Source organism: Ciona robusta, chromosome 11, assembly GCF_009617815.1.
Source record: "Ciona robusta chromosome 11, ASM961781v2".
Taxonomy (NCBI): domain Eukaryota; kingdom Metazoa; phylum Chordata; class Ascidiacea; order Phlebobranchia; family Cionidae; genus Ciona; species Ciona robusta.
Window position 1 is genome coordinate 8,435,754 of NC_143245.1, and position 21,811 is coordinate 8,457,564.

The 21,811-nt window shown below is 37.5% G+C and overlaps 2 protein-coding genes across 6 annotated transcripts; one reads left to right on the forward strand and one right to left on the reverse strand.

Annotated features, from left to right (window-relative positions):
* Positions 1 to 79: 79 nt before the first annotated feature.
* On the reverse strand, positions 80 to 17,898 carry LOC149729130 (F-actin-uncapping protein LRRC16A-like). 5 transcript variants are annotated; one of them, XM_089888676.1, is made up of 39 exons: positions 17,706 to 17,898; positions 16,823 to 16,952; positions 16,353 to 16,515; positions 15,957 to 16,076; positions 15,643 to 15,740; positions 15,403 to 15,453; positions 15,209 to 15,268; positions 13,789 to 13,913; positions 12,994 to 13,159; positions 12,244 to 12,317; positions 11,827 to 11,902; positions 11,343 to 11,431; positions 10,818 to 10,987; positions 10,439 to 10,557; positions 10,044 to 10,121; positions 9,906 to 9,982; positions 9,611 to 9,650; positions 9,490 to 9,560; positions 9,177 to 9,249; positions 8,661 to 8,783; positions 8,264 to 8,377; positions 7,717 to 7,820; positions 7,221 to 7,358; positions 6,696 to 6,904; positions 6,053 to 6,165; positions 5,737 to 5,856; positions 5,627 to 5,683; positions 5,193 to 5,305; positions 4,826 to 4,913; positions 4,276 to 4,447; positions 3,855 to 3,940; positions 2,773 to 3,409; positions 2,509 to 2,594; positions 2,170 to 2,261; positions 2,016 to 2,072; positions 1,809 to 1,867; positions 1,266 to 1,348; positions 898 to 1,020; positions 80 to 642 (listed from the first exon to the last, which is right to left on the reverse strand). In XM_089888676.1, the coding sequence occupies exons 1-39, from the start codon at positions 17,777 to 17,779 to the stop codon at positions 562 to 564; spliced, it is 4,509 nt and encodes a 1,502-aa protein (XP_089744802.1). In that variant the 5' UTR covers positions 17,780 to 17,898; the 3' UTR covers positions 80 to 561. The 5 variants fall into 5 exon arrangements, with proteins under 5 accessions (XP_089744802.1, XP_089744803.1, XP_089744804.1 ...); XM_089888677.1 differs by lacking the exon at positions 2,016 to 2,072 and having other exon boundaries at positions 17,706 to 17,897; XM_089888678.1 differs by lacking the exons at positions 15,209 to 15,268; positions 15,403 to 15,453; positions 15,643 to 15,740; ... (2 more) ...; positions 16,823 to 16,952; positions 17,706 to 17,898 and adding an exon at positions 14,416 to 14,568.
* A 222-nt stretch (positions 17,899 to 18,120) lies between these two features.
* Positions 18,121 to 21,693, forward strand: LOC149729131 (uncharacterized). Its single transcript, XM_089888394.1, has 9 exons — positions 18,121 to 18,145; positions 18,202 to 18,433; positions 18,915 to 19,144; positions 19,415 to 19,527; positions 19,725 to 19,942; positions 20,161 to 20,343; positions 20,647 to 20,740; positions 20,941 to 21,039; positions 21,541 to 21,693. Exons 1-9 carry the CDS (start codon positions 18,121 to 18,123, stop codon positions 21,616 to 21,618), a joined length of 1,272 nt encoding a protein of 423 aa, XP_089744520.1. The 3' UTR covers positions 21,619 to 21,693.
* The last annotated feature ends 118 nt before the right edge of the window (positions 21,694 to 21,811 follow it).

Below are 21,811 nucleotides of genomic sequence, written 5' to 3' on the forward strand. Positions count from 1 at the left end.
CCATAAGTGCCTTGCCCAAGGACGCATATAGAATTCCCTAACCCCACAAAATGCCCTACAAATGTTTACAGCATAAGGCTTTAAATATTCGAATCATTTCTTTATTGCATCATAATATCATATATGTTATAATAATAATACACTCGATCAATAAAAGAATGGAAATAACTTGATAAATATCCAAGAGGTCTCGTACAGTGAAAATAATAAAACACCCTGCAGATATAAATATGTTGAACCAACACAACTTATTTAAAACAAACATGAATGCTACAATACTCTGATGCATTAGTGGATATATTTACCCCAGATTGGAAAGTTTGATTTTTGGTGAAAATATATTTTTAAACAATTTTGAATTAGATTCTTGGCCTAAACTAATTATTGTCCGTAATTCCACATATTTGTGGCGTGAATTTATCAAGCATTAAAACAGCAGTATTGAATACAAAGACTTGAGCATGGGGCATACACCACTGTGGGATATTGAACATTAAAATATCCTGAATAAAACTTGCTGCTGTAAAAGTGAAACTTGAATAAAATTTGCTGTCAATAAGTTTATGGTGAAGGGGGGTCTGGAAGATCTTTTTCATTCGGACTTTTTGGAGGATCATCTTTCTTTTCTTCTGACTCACTTGGCTGGATGAATATGTAACAATGTGAATGAATGTAACTTGTTTATCCTCGTGTGCAGGGCAACGACAGTCGTTATCACACGGGTGTTTTGTTTCATACACCTCGTGCCTGCTTACAAGTTACCGCGTATGTAACTCTGTGGTGATTGTTTTTATATAGGGCTGACAATTTGGACAACCCATTAGTGACCACTGAGTTAAAGCAATTGCTATTAAGTGTCATATACACAAGTTACCAAACACCAAGCAACAAACCCACCCTGTTCCTGTTAAACTTTTTAGCTTTCATCTCGGCGATAATGTTCCCCCCGATTCCCATCCCAGGCATCACCATCGCGCCTTTTGGACGACGAGGTTTTTCTTCTTCTTTGGGTTGGTCGCTCTGTAATGTAAAGTTTGTTTGTAACTTGAATAGTAAGGATTGCATTTTAGTTTCACCAACTAAAACCCATTTGTGAATAACACATATTTTGTGCACCGTAACATTAGATTTATTTATTTCATAAATCAAGAAATATTTTTCTAACATAGTATAATTGACTCTTCAATTACAATAGTATACAGTCCATCTGGTATTTATTTGTAATACACCTAATACACCACCGTCCCACATATTATCAGCTGTACCTCATCTTTCCTCGATTCAACGTTTATCTTGATTTGTTCAGCGCTAATGAACGTGTGTTTACCATGATGGGTGGATGGCTTGTCTGGAATGTAAAATTACTTTATATTATGAGGTTCGTTTAATTTGGGCTTAAACGAAGATATAGTATCGTGGGGAAAATGTGACACCTGTTCACTCTATTTTCTCATCTCATTTGGTAGTAAACAAAGAACATTTAAAGAATTGTAAACACTGTATTTTCAAGACTCCCATAGACCGTTGTTGTTTGTTTAAAACACGATCAGGATATCTGGATATTATGTGGTAAAGGTTTCCCATGTTTCCCCCCACACTTCTATAACTTTATAATATTGGGAGAAAAGTTTAATTTAATTGTAACCTGTTCTAATTTACATAAAAAAATATATTGTAAAATTTCCGAGGCAATTGACTGATATGTTAATTGATAAATTTCTAAATACAGATTTACCAGTTTATCTAATCTTCCTACTTCTTAACTGTGATATATTCAGTATTGTTTAAAACATCTAACATATATTTACCACTGGTGTCTTCTTGTGGGGCTTCAGGTTGGGGCTTGTCAAAATCTGTGTTGCTGACACTGAAACAACATTTTAACTTTATTTTAAGCTGTGTATGTTTAGACTATCAGCCTAATCTGGACTAAATCTGAGGTCCTTAAGAACAGATCTATATATTGTTATGTTATATTATGCTTAAAATATATAATTACCCACAAAGTTACGTACATGATAACATGTAAGCGGGCACGTGGTATATGATACAGAACACCAGTGTTGTAACGACTGTCGTTGCTCCACCATGCAAGGATAAATAAGTTTCATTCAAATATTAGAATATGTTAAAACCAGAAATAATGACAACATTGAAACAAATCCTCACGTTGTGCTGAAGAAATCATCAACTGGAGGTTTAGATTCTGTCGGTCGTGACCTTGGGTTGCCGGGTCTTCTGCGAGGACCACGTGGTCTGCCCTGTAAGGTATACAGTGTGGGGTTGGTAGTATACTATATGGGTGAGATCCCACAGTAAGCCACGCCATGTGACCTGGTATTTAAGTGGGAGTTGGTCCATTACCCCGACACCCAGGGTGCTACTGCATGGACCTCACCAGATGTTGAATTAATATCACAACGCAGGAATAAATAAGTTACTTTCAACCATTGTCCCATTTGTTATCTCAATATAAATCAACAAATTTCACAGCCAAGCCACACCAACCTTAGTTGGATGGTCGAGTTTCTTCGTTTCAACGACGGGAAGATCTTCGAGTTTGACGGCTTCCACAACAGGAGGGGGGTCGGGGGCTTTTAGATATAACATGTGTCAATAAACAATCTCCCACAAAGTTACATACGTGGTTGTAAGCCGGCACAAGGTGTATGAAACAGAACACCCGTGTTATAACAACTGTGAATGAATAATTTAATATATTTTATATAAACCACAATAATACCTAAATAACAAATTTAATCCAACCCTCACCTGATGCAACTAATTTAGTTTCATCAACTTCTGACTTTCTGTTCGGTTTTGTTGCCTTCTTCTTTTCTTCTCCTTTTACCTTCTTTTTATCCTCCTTCTCTTCTTTCACCTTCTTCTTATCCTCCTTCTCTTCTTTCACCTTCTTCTTATCCTCCTTCTCTTCTTTCACCTTCTTCTTATCCTCCTTCTCTTCTTTCACCTTCTTCTTATCCTCCTTCTCTTCTTTCACCTTCTTCTTATCCTCCTTCTCTTCTTTTACCTTCTTCTTATCCTCTTTCTCTTTATTTCCCTTTTTCTTTTCTTCTTTCAATCTCTTCTTCTCTTCTTTTGCAATCCTTTCAGCTTCTTCCTTTTCTTTTTTCTTCTTGGCAGGATCTTCTTTTTCTCCTTTCTCTTTCTTTTCTTCACCTTCTTTTTTCTCTTTCTTTACTTCTGCCGCAATATTATTGTCATCTTCTTTTTCCTTCTTTTCTTCAGGTTCATCCTTTTCTTCTTTTGCATTCTTCACATCATCTTCTTCTGTCTCTTCCTTTACCTTTTTCGCTTCTTCTTCTTCTTTCTCTTCTTTTGCTTTTTTCGCTTCAGCTTCTTCTTTCTCTCTTGCTGCTTTCTCTTCTCTTGCCTTTTTCTTTCTTGTCTACAACATAAAATTAAAGGTAAAACATGCAAGGTATTTAAAGATTAGAATTCGTACATAAATTTGAACAACCATACATATAACGTTACCCAAAACAGCATGGCCTTATTCCCTCCATACTCACACCATAAGTTAAATATTTTTTAAAAAAATAATAAAAGTTGATTGACTAAGATAAACACAGCAACCCCCAATGTAAAACCATCTTCACACAAAACATTCTCAACCCTTGTACATCTATGAACTGGTATTTAGATACAAGAATCATTCAACTATATAAGCACTAGATCAGAGCCAGATTTAGACAATTCCTTATAGTTATAATACCGAACACATGCATGCTATACTGGTACAATAGACAGCATCCAACAATTAATCACATAATACTGATATGTGTACATTACTTATATACAATACTGATACAGTAACCCATACACCCACCCACCTTAACCTTCTCGTTAGAATAAGGATCATAAACCCCAAAGTCAGTGATGGTGTCGGACTCGGTTGGGGATTTGGGTGCCGGGTCGTCTGTCGTAATATGGGGTTAATGTTGGTTATTTCTATTGTGTGGTAACTGTGGTGCAATATACAACTCATACTCGATGAACAAAACAACAATATGTTTTAAAATTAAAACACTTTCTTAGCGTGTTATTATTATTTATTGGCCCTATTTTACATTTCTTGTTTTACTGACTGTCGCTTTGTTTTTAATCCTTTTCTCTTTCTTGTTTTAACAAATAGTATTATATAAATTACAATGCTAGATGCTCCGTTTTGTTTGGTGTTGTCTATAAAGCATGGCAAATGTGCCAGACGTAAGGTCAAAAAAAGGTTAGAAAAAGATATTTGTGATACCCCACCTGTCATGAGGGAAGACTGGACATCAGGTCGTTGTTTCCTCTTCGCGATGCTTGCAGCCCTGTTCCTCCTCATATCGGGGAGCAACGCACCATCCTCGTCAACTTGAACAACATCCTCTGTTGCTCTTTTCCCAACATTCTCCTTCTGTTTGTGTCTGTTCAGTTGATCCGTCTGTTTGGGGGGGACTTTATATTAATGTCAATCTTTTCATCTATTACAAACGAGTGAGGTTTGTGTCAAACGACAAATCAGGTGAATACTTTATAAATACTTCTACACAATGATACATAGTAATTGGTAAGTGGTAAACAGTTGTAGTATTATGGGGGAAGATGGAACACTATTCAATTCCATTTTCTCGTCCCATTTGGTACAAACAAAGTATGTTCAAAAAAATATAAAAACGTATTCTCAAGACTCTTAGGTGCTAAAGGTGTCCCATCTTACCCCACAGTAATATATCTGTTTAGGTTAATATTTTATAAATATTCCTACATAGTAAGTAGTATATAGTTATAGATGTATATTGTCGTGTAACAACTAACGTACCAATGTAAGATTACTCTGCGACAAAGCTCCCAACAATCTATCGGCGATCCTGTCCGACATCATGGTTGCCATTGATAAGTTTAATTCACTGAAAGTAGAAATGAATGAAATTAATTTGCTTATCCTCGCATGACGGGGCAACATCAGTCGTTATAACACAGGTGTTGTGTTTCATACACCTCGCAAATATTCATAGAGTTATTTATTTGGTTATTTACAAGCCACCACAAATATTGCTCAACCAACAAGTACCAATATATGGAACTTTATAACCCCATACAAGCAAAGACAAATAAGCAACACCACCAACCCCCACCTAACACCAGATATAATATATAAACACAACAATCAAATATAAACAACTCACCTGACTTGGTTAACAATAACACTCCCTGAAGTATGCATCACATAATCCTTCACCGAATCTTTGGGGAGTTGACATTTTGTTTCAATTGATCTTTCCAACTCTTCCCTTATATCCTGTGTTGAAAGTAATGTTTATTTAGTGGTGAATATTCCTCATGTTTTAAATCACGGATTGTTGATAACATTATGAAGATAGTTTTCTTTTTACGTTTTGATTTATAATTTGGACAACCCATCAGTGGCCACTGAGTTGAAGCAATTGCGGTTAAGTTTCTTGCCGAAAACACATACGCCCACAATGGTAGCAGCGCCACGTCCTAAACCTTGTATCCTCTAATTACACAGCTATCGTTTAACTATTGTAGCATGAACCATAATAGATAGAAACATTATAAACAACAACAATAGAAACAATATACAACCATCCCAACCCACCATAAATATATGAGGACATTGAGCTTCCACTGTTTTCATCATACTTTCAATTGTTTTCTGTAAAACAACATTATGACATCACAATACCAACCACACAATCAAATAATCACCGTGATATTTTCTTCGACGATTTTATTCAAGTTTTTCGCAGTTTCCCTGATCTTGGACACTAGAGGGCTCTCGTCACCCGAGCACTTCTCCATCCCAATGCCATAGATATCTGATAAAAGCTGGGGAATAGGGGTCAGTGTTGAAATAGGAGGTGTAGAAAGTGTAGAAAAATGTAATCCTCTTATTTGAGAATATTTTAAAAACTGTAAAAGCTTTTATGTAAGACACAAATAAAAGATGATTGTTTGTTTTTAATCGCAATCGTGTCATATATGTGCTGTTCATATTTAAACAACATCCCATTAAATTCCAAACCTGTTTGGAATTCTTTGCATCCTTGACAAGTTTCTTAGCAGTAATGACGGAATCATTGGAAGCCGAATCTTCAACCAAAATCTCAAGGGCGTTTACCGTGTCGTCGACTTTCTCTGGTGGGATAACGGGTTTAATTAGTGACTAAGTTGTTGGTGTTGTTGGTTCACAATACATCTAAGTGGAATCCTTGACCTTGTTGGTCATTTATTCTTAACATATAGTTGTGCTGTGTGGATGTGATAGATAAGTATTAATACAGCTACCAATGTTACTTAGTGCAGCGCTCTATGGTGATATTGTTGCGCATGTAACGCACAGTAGTGTATGTTCTGTGCGAAGGCACCGTATTATTATTATCATTATTGTTGTTGTAACGCGCGTGCGTACTCCTGTGTGTGACGTGTTTGTCACATGCTCGCCACGTTTTCTTCTCTCTTTTTTTGGGTGTGACAAGTTTTGTTGAGGTGGACGCAGTTGGAATATGTTTTGATCGTGTAAGGTTTACCAATAAATATATGATACTCTGCATTAGATTCAACAACAACTTGCATAATTTCCAAAATCTTCTGGCACAACACCAAACATAGATTTCATTGAAACCATTGTTTTCGTTCACCAGGACATTGGGGTTGGTTTGCCTCACCTGCCACTCTATCGAGCACTTGTTGAGCAGTGTTAGTTACAACTTGTTGAAGACGGAACTGCTGATCGTTGCTGCCTCCGGTGGCGTTGGCGTTCCTCAGCAACAAATCCTGGATGCGAGCGAGAGATCTTTGTGTTCGTTCCGGATGCATCTTGATGGCGATGACAGCATCGTTGACAGGGTACGGCATGTATCGTAGTGTGTAGTTCCTGTATGGAAGCATGTTTAGTGGAGGTATGTTAGGTATGGTGGCACTCTATGTGTTGGTGAAATAAACTTACAGCTCTCAGGTGAGAAACCTGTAAGGCATACAGGTTTCATTGATGTCCTGGGAAAGACATTACAGCAAAGATAATGCAGCCCTGATGCCCAATACTGTATATCATACCACATATACTTAAAAAGGTTTGTGTCTTTAAGTAAACCTTTCTACCAATGACATCTTGATTGCTTTTAATTAAATACAACTTGTTATGGGTTTGTCAGCCACGTTTTTATTTAAAATATATTTAATGAACTTTTTACTTTTCCATAGCATTTGCCACCTCATGGAAACCCAGTGATGTGAGACTGTTTCTATCTAACTTAACAACTTGTAGTTTGCTGTTGATTTGAAGGGATTTGGACAACACTCGTGCCCCGTTGTCCCCCATGTAGTTGCCACTGTGTGCAAGGAAAAGGTTATTTATTTAAGGAGCATGGATATAATGACTTTTATTTGTCTATTTGAATGAATTTTACAGTCGTTATAACACGGGTGTTCATACACCTCATGCCAGCTTACCAGTTACCATGTATGTTACTTTGTGGGTAATTATTAATTGAATTACGGCAGCGAAGATTAAAAATAATAAAACAAGATTTGATCACCAAAGCTTTGTTTAACATTTGGGTAATTCAAAAAAGGTTAAAATCGTTGGATTATATAGAAAACTTGTTTTGAAATGTTTAAAAATAAATACATTTTAATCTTCTTTGCTAGTTGCAACATAAATGTTTAAGTGGTAATTACAACAATAACCTGATATCGATGCTTGTAAGCGAGGTGTTGCTCCCAAGACATCCAAGTAAAATATGAAGATGTTCTCGGAGTTTGGAATCGGCGATGCAGAACGTTTGTAGGACCTGTTGCACATAAGGGTGTTGCGCATAAGGGTTTTGTGCATAAGGGTGTTGCACATAAGGGTGTTGCGCAAAAGGTCTTGCACATAAGGGTGTTGCATATAAGGGTGTTGTGCATAAGGGTGTTGCGCATAAGGGTTTTGTGCATAAGGGTGTTGCACATAAGGGTGTTGCGCAAAAGGTCTTGCACATAAGGGTGTTGTGCATAAAGGTCTTGCACATAAGGGTGTTGCACATAAGGGTGTTGCGCATAAGGGTGTTGCGCAAAAGGGTCTTGCACAAAAGGGTGTTGTGCATAAGGGTGTTGTGCATAAGGGTGTTGCGCAAAAGGGTCTTGCACAAAAGGGTGTTGTGCATAAGGGTGTTGTGCATAAGGGTGTTGCGCAAAAGGACCTGTTGCGCATAAGGGTCTTGCACATAGGGGAACACAAACATCATATACTCACGGAATCTTCTTCTTGCATCAACTCAACGATCCCCTCCATTACTTGCCTCATATACTTGGGTTTCACACCAAAGAAATTACGACCAATCTTAAACTCGGTGATCGAACGGTTTTGCTGAAACAACAGGCATTGTAAATGTTTTAGACAACCCATTAATGACCACTGGGTTGTAGTGATTAAATGATTTCAATTTGTGCAGCTTTCCACGAGACACACGCCCACAATGGTGAAAAAGCCCAGTTGTTAACCAGTTTCCTCTACACCAATGGCAACTACTTTAATCTTTGTGTCATATAAGTTGCTCAATAGTGACCACTGCATATTTTATATCTGATAATTTATAATCTATACGGTTGAGGTCCTTGTTCACCCCTTAAGTGACCCCCCCCCCACCAACCTGCATACAACCAAGTAAAGGCAGCAAGTCACCATCCAACATATTGTCGGTTAGATCGAGAGAAACGAGGTTCGTTAAACTTGCCACGCAAGATTGGATGATGTGGCAACCCATGGATTTCAACTGTGGATTGCAATAAACAGATATTCAACATTTTTAATTTAAATATTTTAATAATAGACTGATGGTGCTCTGTTTGGCCACATTGTATCAACAAATAGAATGTGTTTTTAAATTAGGAATAAACAAAAAAATATGATTATTAAAAAAATATGGCTGTTTTTGGCCAAATGATATCAACAAATTCAATTAAGTTTTACAAAAGAAACTGCCAAAGTGTCAAATACGATTAAAATCAACCCAGTCGGTTGAAGTTCCAACCCATCACCCCATTGTTACTTCATTGTTACATCATTGTTACTTCATTGTTACATCATTGTTACATCATTGTTACTTCATTGTTACACCATTATTACATCATTATTACATCATTGTTGCATCATTATTACATCATACCTCACAACTTGATAGATTCAACGCAACTCGTAACCCGGGTGTTTTGTTCGCGAGTATCCCATCCATGATGTACCTGGGGGTATGTTATCACATGTTTGCTTTTATAAAACAACTTTATATTATATCAGCATATTTATAAAATGTATTTTTGGACAAGATATTTCAAACAGAATGTACTTCGCTGCACAGCAGACAAAAAATCCCTAAAATTACAAAAAAGCAATTGCCAGAAAATCACTTTCTGGCTTATAATACACACCTATCTGCAACAACATGTACATAACGTACAAGTTAAATACACCAAGTAAATCACCTAATAGCTTCGGGTGGCATCTTTGTGTGGGAGATATCCATGTTTTTCAATGAAGTTGTTTTGTGGAAATACTGGAACAAAGTTGATGAGAAGGGAAATAATAGAAACAACATTAACTTACATGCATGACCGAGGGTGGGATGGCCGTGTCTTTGCTCTTTCTAGAAAAAAAAGATTTTTAATATTTTTTTACTAACTTAATGCTAAACAGGAGAAAACGTTTCAGATTTAATAAAAACAAGTGTCAAGTGTCTACATGTGCAGGATTGTGACTGAATTATAATTGCAATTAATGTTTGCAGGTTTTGAATTTGTTTTCATTTTGGAAAAATATTTGGGTAAGTATTATTATACCCAAAAAGCTTTTTAATATAATGTGGTAAATAATAAACATACAAACAATAAAACCCACTAACTTTGTTTGGAAAACATTCTTTCCGAGCGAAACGTTTTCCAAATATTTTGTGCAACCTTTCGCTATCGCACTGAGGTACTGTGAATATAAGATATTTATGTTGGTGTAATATACATTGGGGAGGAATAATATTTTATACCAGCTCAACAGCGCCTTCGGTGGCAGAAAGGTCAAGGTCAGTGATCTGGTTTTCGGTCGATAAGAAATTGAGAAGTCCCTGTAACAACAATGGTGTGAATGGAAAGAAACATACAAACCAAGAGAGCAGTTCAAATAAAAGGGCTTGTGTATTACAATATAAATAAGAAAGTTATAACGTAAACGCCCATAAGCGACTGTCGTTGCCCCGCCATGCGAGGATAAACAAGTTACATACGTGGTAACTTGTAAGCCGGCACGAAGTGTATGAAACAGAACACCTGTGTTATGACGACTGTTTTTTCCCCGCCATGCGAGGATAAAGTAAGTCTTATTAATTCACTCTCCCCTTTCACAGTAACTATATGTTCCCCCCTTCCCCCAACTCTATCTCACCTCAGCTTCCTCAGGACGAATATTATTCCCCGATAAGTTAAGATGAGTCAGCGTTGTCATAATCCGCTGACTTGAACGCAAAGCTTGGCATAAAACGTTGATTGACTTGCCTGTGATACCTGTGTCATACGTGATAATATTAACCTCTTGGAATATGAAAATGTACGTTATTTATTAAAACAACTAAGAAAAAGAAACTAGCAACAAAACGACAGTCATTTAAAAAATGCTTCAGGTAAAAACTACTTGTGCAAAAGTGTAAACTAAATAACAAATAAAATGGTATTTTAAATTCTGAGACAAATATAAATTTAACTTAAATAGCATTTTGTATAATTGAGTCAAATCTACCCCAAGGTTTTGCCCCCACCCCTCTTACCTGTTCTTGCAAGACTAAGATGACGGAAACTTCCATGTTTAATTACAGGGAGTGAACCACTCAGATGTACCAGCCCTTTGTCTTCAATGGAATTCCCAGATAAATCCAAAACCTCGATTCTACATTCCTTATTCTCAATCATGTTGATTGAAAGACGGTGCGCAAACTCGCTGGGAATAAAGGGAGTTTTTCTTATAAGTGGTGTTATAATACTTTGTATGTAACTTTATGGGTGATTGTTTTACTTGGAGTGTTCTGCACAATCAATTCTGCGACCGCAAAAATAAACTTATATCATCAATACATATATATATATATATATTAGTATAGTAGAGGAAAAGATAGGACACCTTTATCACACAATACCCAAATATCCTGATCGTGTTTTAAACATTAACAACTGTTAATGGGAGTCATGAGGATACGGTTATACAATTTATATGTTCTTTGTTTACCACCAAATGGGACGAGAAATAGAGTTAAAAGGTGTCCCATCTTCCCCCACCACACATACCACCAACTTACCCTTTTATTCCAACACCCTCCAACGACAACTCCTTCAAGTTATGCGAGTTCCGCGTCACTTTTAATATGAACTCCAACACTTCGAAACTCTGTGGTGAAAAACATCCTCAAACACAGGAATGAAAATATGTTTTAACTCTTAAGTTTTAACAACTGTTGTTTTGTCGTCTTCAGCTTAAAATATTTTTAAATCTTCGCTACCACGACGGAAAAGATAAAAAGTTATTATTATTCTGCTATAAATTGCTAAGCCAGGTTAAGCTTCCACAATAATCATATTGAAGTGGGGTTTTAATACATCCATGTTAGTTTATATATCAGAAAATTTTGCATAAAATTCTTATAACAAATGTAAAATATCATGTGTGCGATATATATACCAGCGGAAGGGTTTTAACATTGCAGTTAAAACAATTATACAATGCATGGGGGCCGTTGATGATAAAATAAACAAATTTGTAATTATATTTTCACAAAACCTTACCAGTTTAGTATTCCTGACCACCAACCCATCAAACCACTGGCTGTAAATCATCACTGATATAATGGGAATGATGTCTCTGGGGGGGTTGTTAATGTGATAATATTGGTAACATCAGGTAATATTATTAACAAAAATCTTTACATTTTTTGTAATGGTGAATCTTAACTTTTATTCCAATCACACCCTAACTTGTTTTTTATTAAATACAACTTGGTACAAGTAATTCAGACTTTATTGTAAGTGTAGCAGCCACACTTTTATATCACATTTAGTATTAGCATGTAATTTAGTATTAGCATGTTTTAAGTATTTTAAGCATGTTTTAACAAATGTACATAATACAACATATTTTTTTATTTAACTTTTTAACACATTGAGAATTATGTTGAATTGTTTCCATAAATATTCACAGCATACTTAGTATCAGGTAAGTCAAAATCCTTGGTGTTAATTTCCTTGCAGTTTTGCGACAAATATATCGTGTCTACATCCTGTAAGTGGTGTAATAATTATTATTACAAGGAAACAATGCATATTGTTACATAACTGTTTCCTCATTATACATTATCACTATTGATTATGATGTATGTGATAGTGTTTAAGTTTCTATTCCCCACTGCGTTAAACTAAATGTATGGCCCGTTTGGCAACACTATTAATTATTGTGCGACGCGGAAGCTTCAACGCGCGTAATCAACATTCCTGTGTTTCTTGTATATTTCTTCCGTACTCGTGTAAAGTCCTACTGTTGTGTTAGTCTTACTATTGTGTTTTTACTGAGACGTTCGTTTTTAAGTTTAATAAAGCCTATGATCAGTTCCGTTCAATAGTAGGTTTCCGACAATGTAATAAAGTGATTGTTAAAGTGGTGCAGTGACACATTGGTAGGAGCGCTCACTTCTCAAGCAAAGTTAGGGCTTTTGAGGTTCGCCCCTGCTACTATTGTATGTGCCTTTGGGCAAGTCACTTAACGGCAATTGTTCCAAACCCAGTGGTCACTAATGGGGTAAATGGGGGTACAGTATAAAAAAACTAAAAATCAAGTACCAAAAAAGCTTATAAAACAGAACACTTGTATTTTAACAACTCTTGTTGCCACACCAGGATAAATTCAACTTTTCATCCATAACAAAACAATGGCCATTATTTGAAACAATATCTACGCACCCATTCAACCTCTTCCCTCACTGGCGCCCCCAAGTAGTCACAAATACAACGATACATCTCGGAGAAGTTTCCACACGGCCCGGGTTCCGATTGGTCACCCTGGTTGAGCATGGATTGGATGATCTTCTGCCGGCCCAGTGGTTCCAACGATGCTTTGATGATCCGACTGGTATGTAACAATGTGTTAAATGAAGCTGTTTGGTGCATAGATAGGAACACATGGGTGATGTGCATTGTGTGGTCATGGATGTTAAACATATTCATCACGAGAAACTTTCATACCGGAATATTATTATGAAATATACATGTAGGAAGGTGTGGATTTGTGCAATGTCTTACACACATAGATTAACACAAAATGTACACGCAGCAACACGCACATCTACACAAACATATCTCTACCAGCACACAACTATGACCACACATTGCAATACATGCATGAAAAGTTGATGGTGTTGTAACAATAGTTGCATCCTGTGTCCTGGTTATGAATCATAACCCACACACACGCACGACACACACGTGCGCACACGACACACACACACGAAGCACACACGCTCTGTTTATCAAATGCTCTCATTGAAGTTACATTGCAGAAATTAAATACCATACATAGTTGTTCTTTTATGTAATTTACTAAAACGTCTCACATTTGTGAGGCACGAGGTGTATAAAACAGAACACCGGTGTTATAACGAATGTCGTTGCCTCGCCATGTGAGGATAAATAAGTTACATTCAAATAATAATAACTCAACCTTATCTTGCCCCACACTCAATCCATATATTTACTCACGAAAGCGCGACATTGGGGAAGATTGTTCGAAGCGACAACGCCACCCTCCCAATGATGTGATCGGCATCATCCGTCCCGATCATCTGCATGAAGTATATCTTTCCTGTGTCCGTGGTGACGATTAACTGGAAAGTAGGAGGGAAACGTTATGTGGTTATATTGTGTATGTATGAATATATATGTCTCTACATGAAGGCATAGAAAGGTTGTATTTGCTTGACATATTTTGTTTGTGGTTATGCATAAACAAAGAGATGGAACTTTTTTATACGAAGACACATAAATTAATAAATCTTTTTAGTTCCTTCCTGAAATTAAGAGTTGACCACACAAGCTTACATTCGCGCAGCATTGAACCTCAAAACCATAGAAGATCAATTATTCAACCACAGAGCCGGTTATATCCATGCACAACAGTACATGATGTGACACCTCCCACCCACTCTACTACCCTCCATGTATAAACACACCGTGCTCAATAACTAATGCAGGTAGTTTCATTTCAATATTAATCTAGTAATTACATCACAATATGCATTGTGATGTAACAATGGAGTCATTCTACCAACACGTGGGTGTATAAAGCTGTTGTTAGACATGTATTGAAAATATTTGCATTGTAGTTACTTTGTTAAACAGCCGATAGTTTTCCATAAATATCTTTATTTTTTATCTATAGCATGTTTTAATAACTGTTGTTTTGCTGATAATTTCGTCTCTTTGTTGTTTTAATTAATCTTCACAATCATATTTGTAGATGTATAAAGTTTATGTTGTTTTTGTAAACTTATATACAATTTGTCTTGCTTTAAATAAAGTAAACAAAATAATGTCATTCTTGCTGTTAAATTTGAAGTTTCGTGCTAGGGAATTCCCCTAACATAAGAACAACTCTGGTAAGCTAAGCTTTAATAAATATTTCTTGAAATGACTTCCCGTTACGTCACAGTTGAATCGTCTATTGCGTGTTACGTTTTAGAATTTCAATACTAACGTTCTTAATTCTTTGTTCAGTAACTATTTATACATTATTACGTCATTAATGAATACTTCCGTTTTATTTGTTTAATTCAGGGAATTCCCCATATGTCGGGAAAATTTGACTCGACTGACCAACTCTAAGGTGTTTTATATCTTATAGTATACATTTATTCATTCATTATGCGTTTCTGTTATAATCGTTGTAATATTCGTAGCCTTTCATTAGAGCCATGCTCTCTTGTATGTGTACTTTCCACTACAATAGCAAAGATTAAATCAAAACAAAAACAAAGATAAATTATCAGCGGAACAGGAAAGTCGTTAAAACATGCCACAGGTAAAAACCACAGATATAATATATATTATATCTGTGGCAAAACCTATTGAAAACAAATAGCTAAAAACAAGAGAACAAGGCTTGCCAAACAATTAAACTCACCCGTTCAGGTGTCGGGCTATCCAGTGCTTTGATCTCCAAGAAGTGAATGTCAGCTTCCATCTAAACGAGGGTATTGCACTTAGAATGGTGCGGAGTTATAACGTAAATAATTTTTTAACTTTTACGCCTGGTGCAAAATGGTTGGAAACCACTGGGTTGAAGCTGGATATACATTAGATGTAAATAACTCTCACCTTGAACGGAGCTTTGGTTGAAAGGATTTGGAATCTATAGGGTGTAAGGACCTGCGTGAGGTTGGATGTTAATTTGAATAAATAAACGTAAGTTTATCCTCGCATGGCGGGGCACAACAGTCGTTATAACACGGGTGTTCTGCTTCATACACCTCGTGCCCGCTTACAAGTTACCACGTATGTTTGTGGGTGATTGTTTTCTGTATGGTTGATAGTTTAAACACCCCTTATGTAACTTACCAGAACTTTAGGATCCACAGCGACGTTACCACGTTCAAGTTTAACCATCTTCTTCAACGTCACAATGTTCTTTCTTCCAATTGTGTCTCGGATTCCATCTGGAAGGGGGTGAAAAGTAAGGTTTGGAACACAGGGGTGATCGTTTAGTAAATTGTTTTCTTAACCCGCCCGAGGCTCTACTTTAGTTCTCGTACACAACAACTTTGTAATTTTGTGATCACGACAAAGTTTTCAAGGATATTTAAATGTATTTTATTATTTGCCCAATATATATACATAAACGTATATAAGGTATAGAATCACTGGCGATGTACCTTGCTGTTGGAAAGGCCCAGCGTCCATGATGTAACCTCCGATCATGCTCACGGTATCATCGAAGGGGGTTCCCCGTACGTCCTCTATTCGTAATCCTCGTGGGTAGTTGAAATGAGACTCTGAGATAAGTTGTTACTTACGTAACGAATGTTCGTCCTCGCATGGCGAGACAACAACAGTCATTATAACATGGGTGTTCTGTTTCATACACCTCGTGCCCGGTTACATTTTACGAATTATGTAACTTTGTGGGTGATTATTTTTATGAATGGCTGACAACTTGGAACACCCATTGGTGACCACTGGGTTGGAGCATTCTGCAAAGACACACGCACACAATGGTAGCACTGTGACGCATATATGGGATTATGTACGTCACAATGAACCGTAGTTACCTGCCGAGCTCATAATGCTAATTGTGTCATCATTTTTGCTTGATAGTTTCTTTGATTTCTTTGGTGATTTGAAACTGAACCTTTTAGAACCACGTGGTGATCCAGGAGAGTCAGTCTTGCCGGTGGGGATCGCTTCAAGCATGCCCTGGTTCCGCATCCCTCTCTGGGAGAATAAATGTAACTAACTTAGTGGCACGCTAACCACTTTGCATGCCGCCGGTGGCGAAGTGTAGTGTTTGCATTGGAATTCAAAGTACTAGTATTTAACTGTATCCTCACGGCCATAAAAGAGTTTTGCAAATTGTTTAAATAACAATGGGAAATATGGGATAATATATGATACCTATAACCATCTTACCCCACATTACTATACACACTTTATATTAAACAATATGAACAACCAGCATTGGTCGCGGTCCAATATTACACCCACAGCCAACCATAGAGTCCAACATGACGTCACCACCCACCTTTAACGTTGCGCTCAAACTAACAGCATCTTGATCGATGTGGGACATCTTGTAACCTCGTTTAACTGTCCCGCTTAAATTGAGGGATTCCCCCGATAGCGGGCGGTCCTCCCCACTTACTGGGCGAGATCTGTAGGTGGATTTAATGTAAATATAGTTTGGGGGAAGATGGGACACCTTTTCATTCTATTTTCCCGCCCAATTTGGTAGTAAACAAATAAAATGCAAAGAATTATAAAAGCGTATCCTCACGACTCCCCTAGACTGCTGTTAATTGTTTAAAACACGATCAAGACATTTAGATAATATGTGCTAAAGTTGTCCCATCTTCCCCCACCCTACTGTATATATCCTCGCATGGCGGGGTAACTGCAGTCATTATAACACGCGATTGTTCTTCATACACCTCGTGCCGCTTATACATAGCACTCAATGCATGAAGTTCCCTTAACTAGTACGCGAGCAATCATTAGGTTCAATAATCAAACAAATTAAAGTCACAAATTGTGCGCTGTAGTTTTTCACAAACATACGATGATCACTTTTTAAGATAAAATAGAGACGCGAGTAAAAAAAGTTTGAGACCAAGTTATGTGACAACAGGTCCAGTCATCGATGTATGTTCGTTATTATCCATCGCCCCGTTGCTTTTTTAAGAGGTAAACAAAGTTTATGCAATGTTGCGACATCTTATTAAGTATATGCTATGATTGCATTACATGTAACGTATAGCAAAACATAGACGTTGTTTTAACATTAATCACGGAAATGTAAACATTCGATGCGACATCGTTAACTGCTTGCCGCTTATACAAAGCTAAGATATTATAAGCAACGTTGAAGTTCTAAACCCCACAGACGGTGAATAACCATGTAAGCTTACCTTGGCTTGTTAGCTTCCGCTTCCTTGTCGTACACCCCCCCGCCATCGTCTGTAATAATCTCAACCCCTTCCATAGCAATATCTACACAACAACATTAAGGCCTCGAATAAGCTGAGTTATAAACTCGCGAAAGCGTATACAGTGAAGTCACAATTGTAGGTTGCTACAGAGCGCTGTGTGACGTGTGAAACGGAAGCGATGGTGACTCTATAGAAACAGAAGCATCCTATTGCGTTGTGACATCACGAACGCAATTCTTTCGTTGACTGGAAGGAATAAGTTGCACCGTGACGTAATAATACACGCGGGTTGGACGTTGTGACGTCATAATACAATACTGCATGGTTCGTGATTCCAGATTCGATCCTTAAATTATAAGTTTCAATCTTCAGTTCGAATACTTAGGTGGCGGGTATGTTGCTATTATTGATTCTGTACGGTAAGGACTGTGAGCAGTTATACGGTGAGCATTGGTTTTAAATGTATTTGTTGCAGTTTTATCGACAGTACCGGGTTCAAGAACCACCCTGGTGTGTACAGCGTTGAGCAGCAACTCTGTAAGAGTGACTTGGAAAACGAAAAGTGGTTTTCCAAACCTGCCTACTTTTTGGTCTTATTTCTACATAGTAAGTTGGTTTACTGCCGGTGATTTTGAAAGTAACAACCCTTACGCCCTCAAGACTTACAGGGATTATGTGAACTTTTACTACGACGATGATTTAACCAGGTATGTGTTGAACTATGGGTGTGAAACACAACATTATAAACAAGAATGAGATCCCTTGGCATTAGAAATTTAAGGTCCCGGTTTTACTGTTACGTTAAAATTTATGTTGTGTTTAAATCAATTAAATATTTGAATTAGCATCTTCTACGCCATCTTGCGGTTAAGCAAAAGTCTTATAACGTGTTACGCAATTAAATTGGCGCCCAGTGTATTGTAATTAGTAATAGTAAGTTTGAGACTCGACGCCGCAACCACTGGGTCAATTTGTGCTTAGCCAAGCCATTAAACGGCATTTGCTGCAATCCTGCACTCACTAATCAGTTGCATAAATTGTCAAGGTTACATATATGGTAGTTATAATAGGTATGAGGTGAATGAAATATAATGGGTTGTATAAATTGTCAAAGCTACATATGTGGCAATTCGTAAACAGGCACAGGTGTAAGGAACTGAACACCCGTGTTTTAACCATCCAACCTAGATACTCGTACGATACTTCATACATCGAGACGTTGGAGGACGTTGCGGCTTCTCTTGGTTTAAAGATTTATTACCAAATTGTTCAGGGAAGTTTCCTCGAGTTTTCTATCGGGGTAACTCCAAACACAACGGTGAATATCGCAGTAAGAGGATTCAGTACAAAAGAGAGCGCATCGGATTCAGGTTATCCTGGTATTATATGGGAGTGCAATGTGAAGATACCGAATGCAGGTTGGTTTTTAAATATGAGCACGATGGCAATAAATAAGATATAGTAGGCTGGGCGAGATGGTTTATTTTACTACGTTATTAGTAGTGTATTTGAATATATATGTTAGCGAATGCACAGGAAACGTTGTACAGAACCGTGGGGCAAGATGGATACCGTTAACATATAATATCCCATATTTCCTAAACATGTTTTAAACAAATAACAGTGTCCCATCTTACCCCACAGTGCTATGAGTAATTATATATTAATATAATTAATATTTATTACAGTTCCCCCCACCGCACCCGCCCCAGTTATAGTTTCGGGGAATCTACCGTGGATGTCATTCGTCATACTACCCATTGTTGTCGTCATAATACTAACATCCGCCACACTTTACATTGTGAGTTGATAATAGTATTTTATGACGTCATTATTGATGTTTATTGTCAAGCATTGTTTTTTATGGCACAGTGGTTTGAGCGCTGGCCTCTAGACCAGTGGATTTGAGTTCGAGGCTCGATGCTGCCACTATTGCGGGCAAATGTGTATTAAAAAAAGTTAACGACAATTGTTTTAACCTACAACGATGTCTTTCAGAGATATCGAAAGAAGAGAAAAAATAGAATCCTTACGTCACGAAGTCTCTATGACAACGCTGCAGATTGGACGAATCATCGACCTTTAAATACGCCCAAGTACAGCCATTATGTCGTCACAGCTAGTGATTGTTGGACGCCTTTGCCCACCGATTGTGACACATACAGCGAGGACAATGGATCGCCACTCAACTGTGACAGTCACGTGTTTCGTTATAGGTAAGTCACTCACGCTATTTAGGAGTCGTGAGAATACGGTTATATAATTCTGTGGGTAATCTTTGTTTACCATCATAAGGGATAATAGAAAGGAGAAAGACAATTATTACAGTTTCTAAACGGCCCTCCTGGCATTTATATATCAACCGAAGTTTCGACGTCTTATACAGGCCATCTTGTCAGGGCTAACTAACAAGTTGCTTATTACGTCATAACAGGCATTCATTAACAACTGTGACGGAAGAATCGTCATTATTGGGCGATGGATTGTCCACGACAGCCGACACCCATTATTGGTCGAGGGAAAAAAGCGCTGCTAAGCAACCGAAACCCCACGTGACTCGCTTATCCACTCCCAGGACGCCACGTAGCAAAGCTTCTCGTCGCAATATTTGGTCAAGGTGACGTCATCATGACGTATTGTGTGACGTCGGTGTTTGAATATTTGCTGCTTTACCACAGTAGTAGCCTGTCTCTATAGACCAGAGAGTATGGGTTCGAGGCTCGATGTCGCTCCAAACTAGCGATCACTAATTGGTTATCCGAATTGTCAGCCACACAGAGAAACAAACACCCACAAAGTTACATACATTGTAACTTGTAAGCGGGCAGCACGAGGTGTATGAAATGAAACATCCGTGTTATAACGATTGTGGTTTCCCGCCACCCCAGAATGAATAAGTCAGATCTATCTATCTACACAGATCAAGCAAAGTATCCGATGCGTCCTCTATCTCACTCTGGTGGGCGGATGATGACGATTATGACGTCATAGAGCTACAAAGGAATCGAACTCACGTAACAATAGCATAGCAATATAATCACTTTTACCGCCTTTTTCAATTAGTTTGTTTTAATTTAATATTTACAAATTGCAACCGAGTGTGAATTACTTTTGTGAACCAAGTTATAAATATAGAATATGCAATGCTATAACCCAGTTACTCAATGCATATTACGTAATAAAACATGTTATAAATATTAGCATATTTATACAGCATGCACAAAGACGGCATCGACGTGTTTCCCCGCACACCAATGTTGATACACAAGCAAGTGGATTGCAACGTATAGGAACGCCCGCTGTGGTCCCGAGGGTGAGTGTCTGATGAGTCATAGATACCGATAATGACATCATAGACTAGCCTACTATGACGTAACAACCCAACCCACGAGTGGGAAATTTTAAAACACCCGGAAGTAGCATTATACGTCACACCCTGTTTGTTTGTATACGATGTGTTAATGTCACATTTACAGGCGTGTGTGTCCTTAGGCGAGACGCTTACCGACAATTGCTACAACCCAGTGGTCTCCAATGGGTTGGCCAAATTTACATACATGATGTATCTCCATATATTTCCATATTCCATATATTTTAAATAAATGTAAACATGTCCTTTCGACGAAAAAATATTTACCTAAAACAAATTACGATGTAATACAAAGTTACATACGCGGTAACTTGTAAGCGGGCACGAGGTGTATGAAACAGAACACCTGTGTTATAACGACTGTCATTGTCCCGCCATGTGAGGATACATCTATTCATTCATATATACCAAGGTTAGTTTAGTAACAACACATTACATTCCCAGCAACACAGGGGATTTCATTCCACAACCAAACCCCAACTTCGAGCTACCACCTCCTCTATGAATGTTTTGACCAAATGACGTCATATATCAACGTCACATCAACGAAAGAAAACAATCGAATACAATATATTCTGTACAATTACCAACAAACAACATGTTAGTTGTGCAAACAATTGAAACAATAGGTCTTTGTTCTTCCTATGGTTGTGACGTAATAATCAAACCGCGCAAGTTAAAGCGTCAAAAGAATTGATTGTAATTTTAAGTAATG

Excerpts from the sequence above, each read along its gene's own strand:
- LOC149729131 (XM_089888394.1), top strand. The coding sequence starts at position 18,121 with ATGTTGCTATTATTGATTCTGTACG. Across the intron at positions 20,344-20,646 it reads CGTCGCAATATTTGGTCAAG|ATCAAGCAAAGTATCCGATG; the intron begins GTGACGTCATCA and ends CTATCTACACAG. Across the intron at positions 20,741-20,940 it reads TACAAAGGAATCGAACTCAC|CATGCACAAAGACGGCATCG; the intron begins GTAACAATAGCA and ends ATATTTATACAG.
- LOC149729130 (XM_089888676.1), bottom strand. The coding sequence starts at position 17,779 with ATGGAAGGGGTTGAGATTATTACAGACGATGGCGGGGGGGTGTACGAC. Across the intron at positions 15,269-15,402 it reads CAACCAAAGCTCCGTTCAAG|ATGGAAGCTGACATTCACTT; the intron begins GTGAGAGTTATT and ends ACCCTCGTTTAG. Across the intron at positions 1,021-1,265 it reads TTGAATCGAGGAAAGATGAG|AGCGACCAACCCAAAGAAGA; the intron begins GTACAGCTGATA and ends TTTACATTACAG.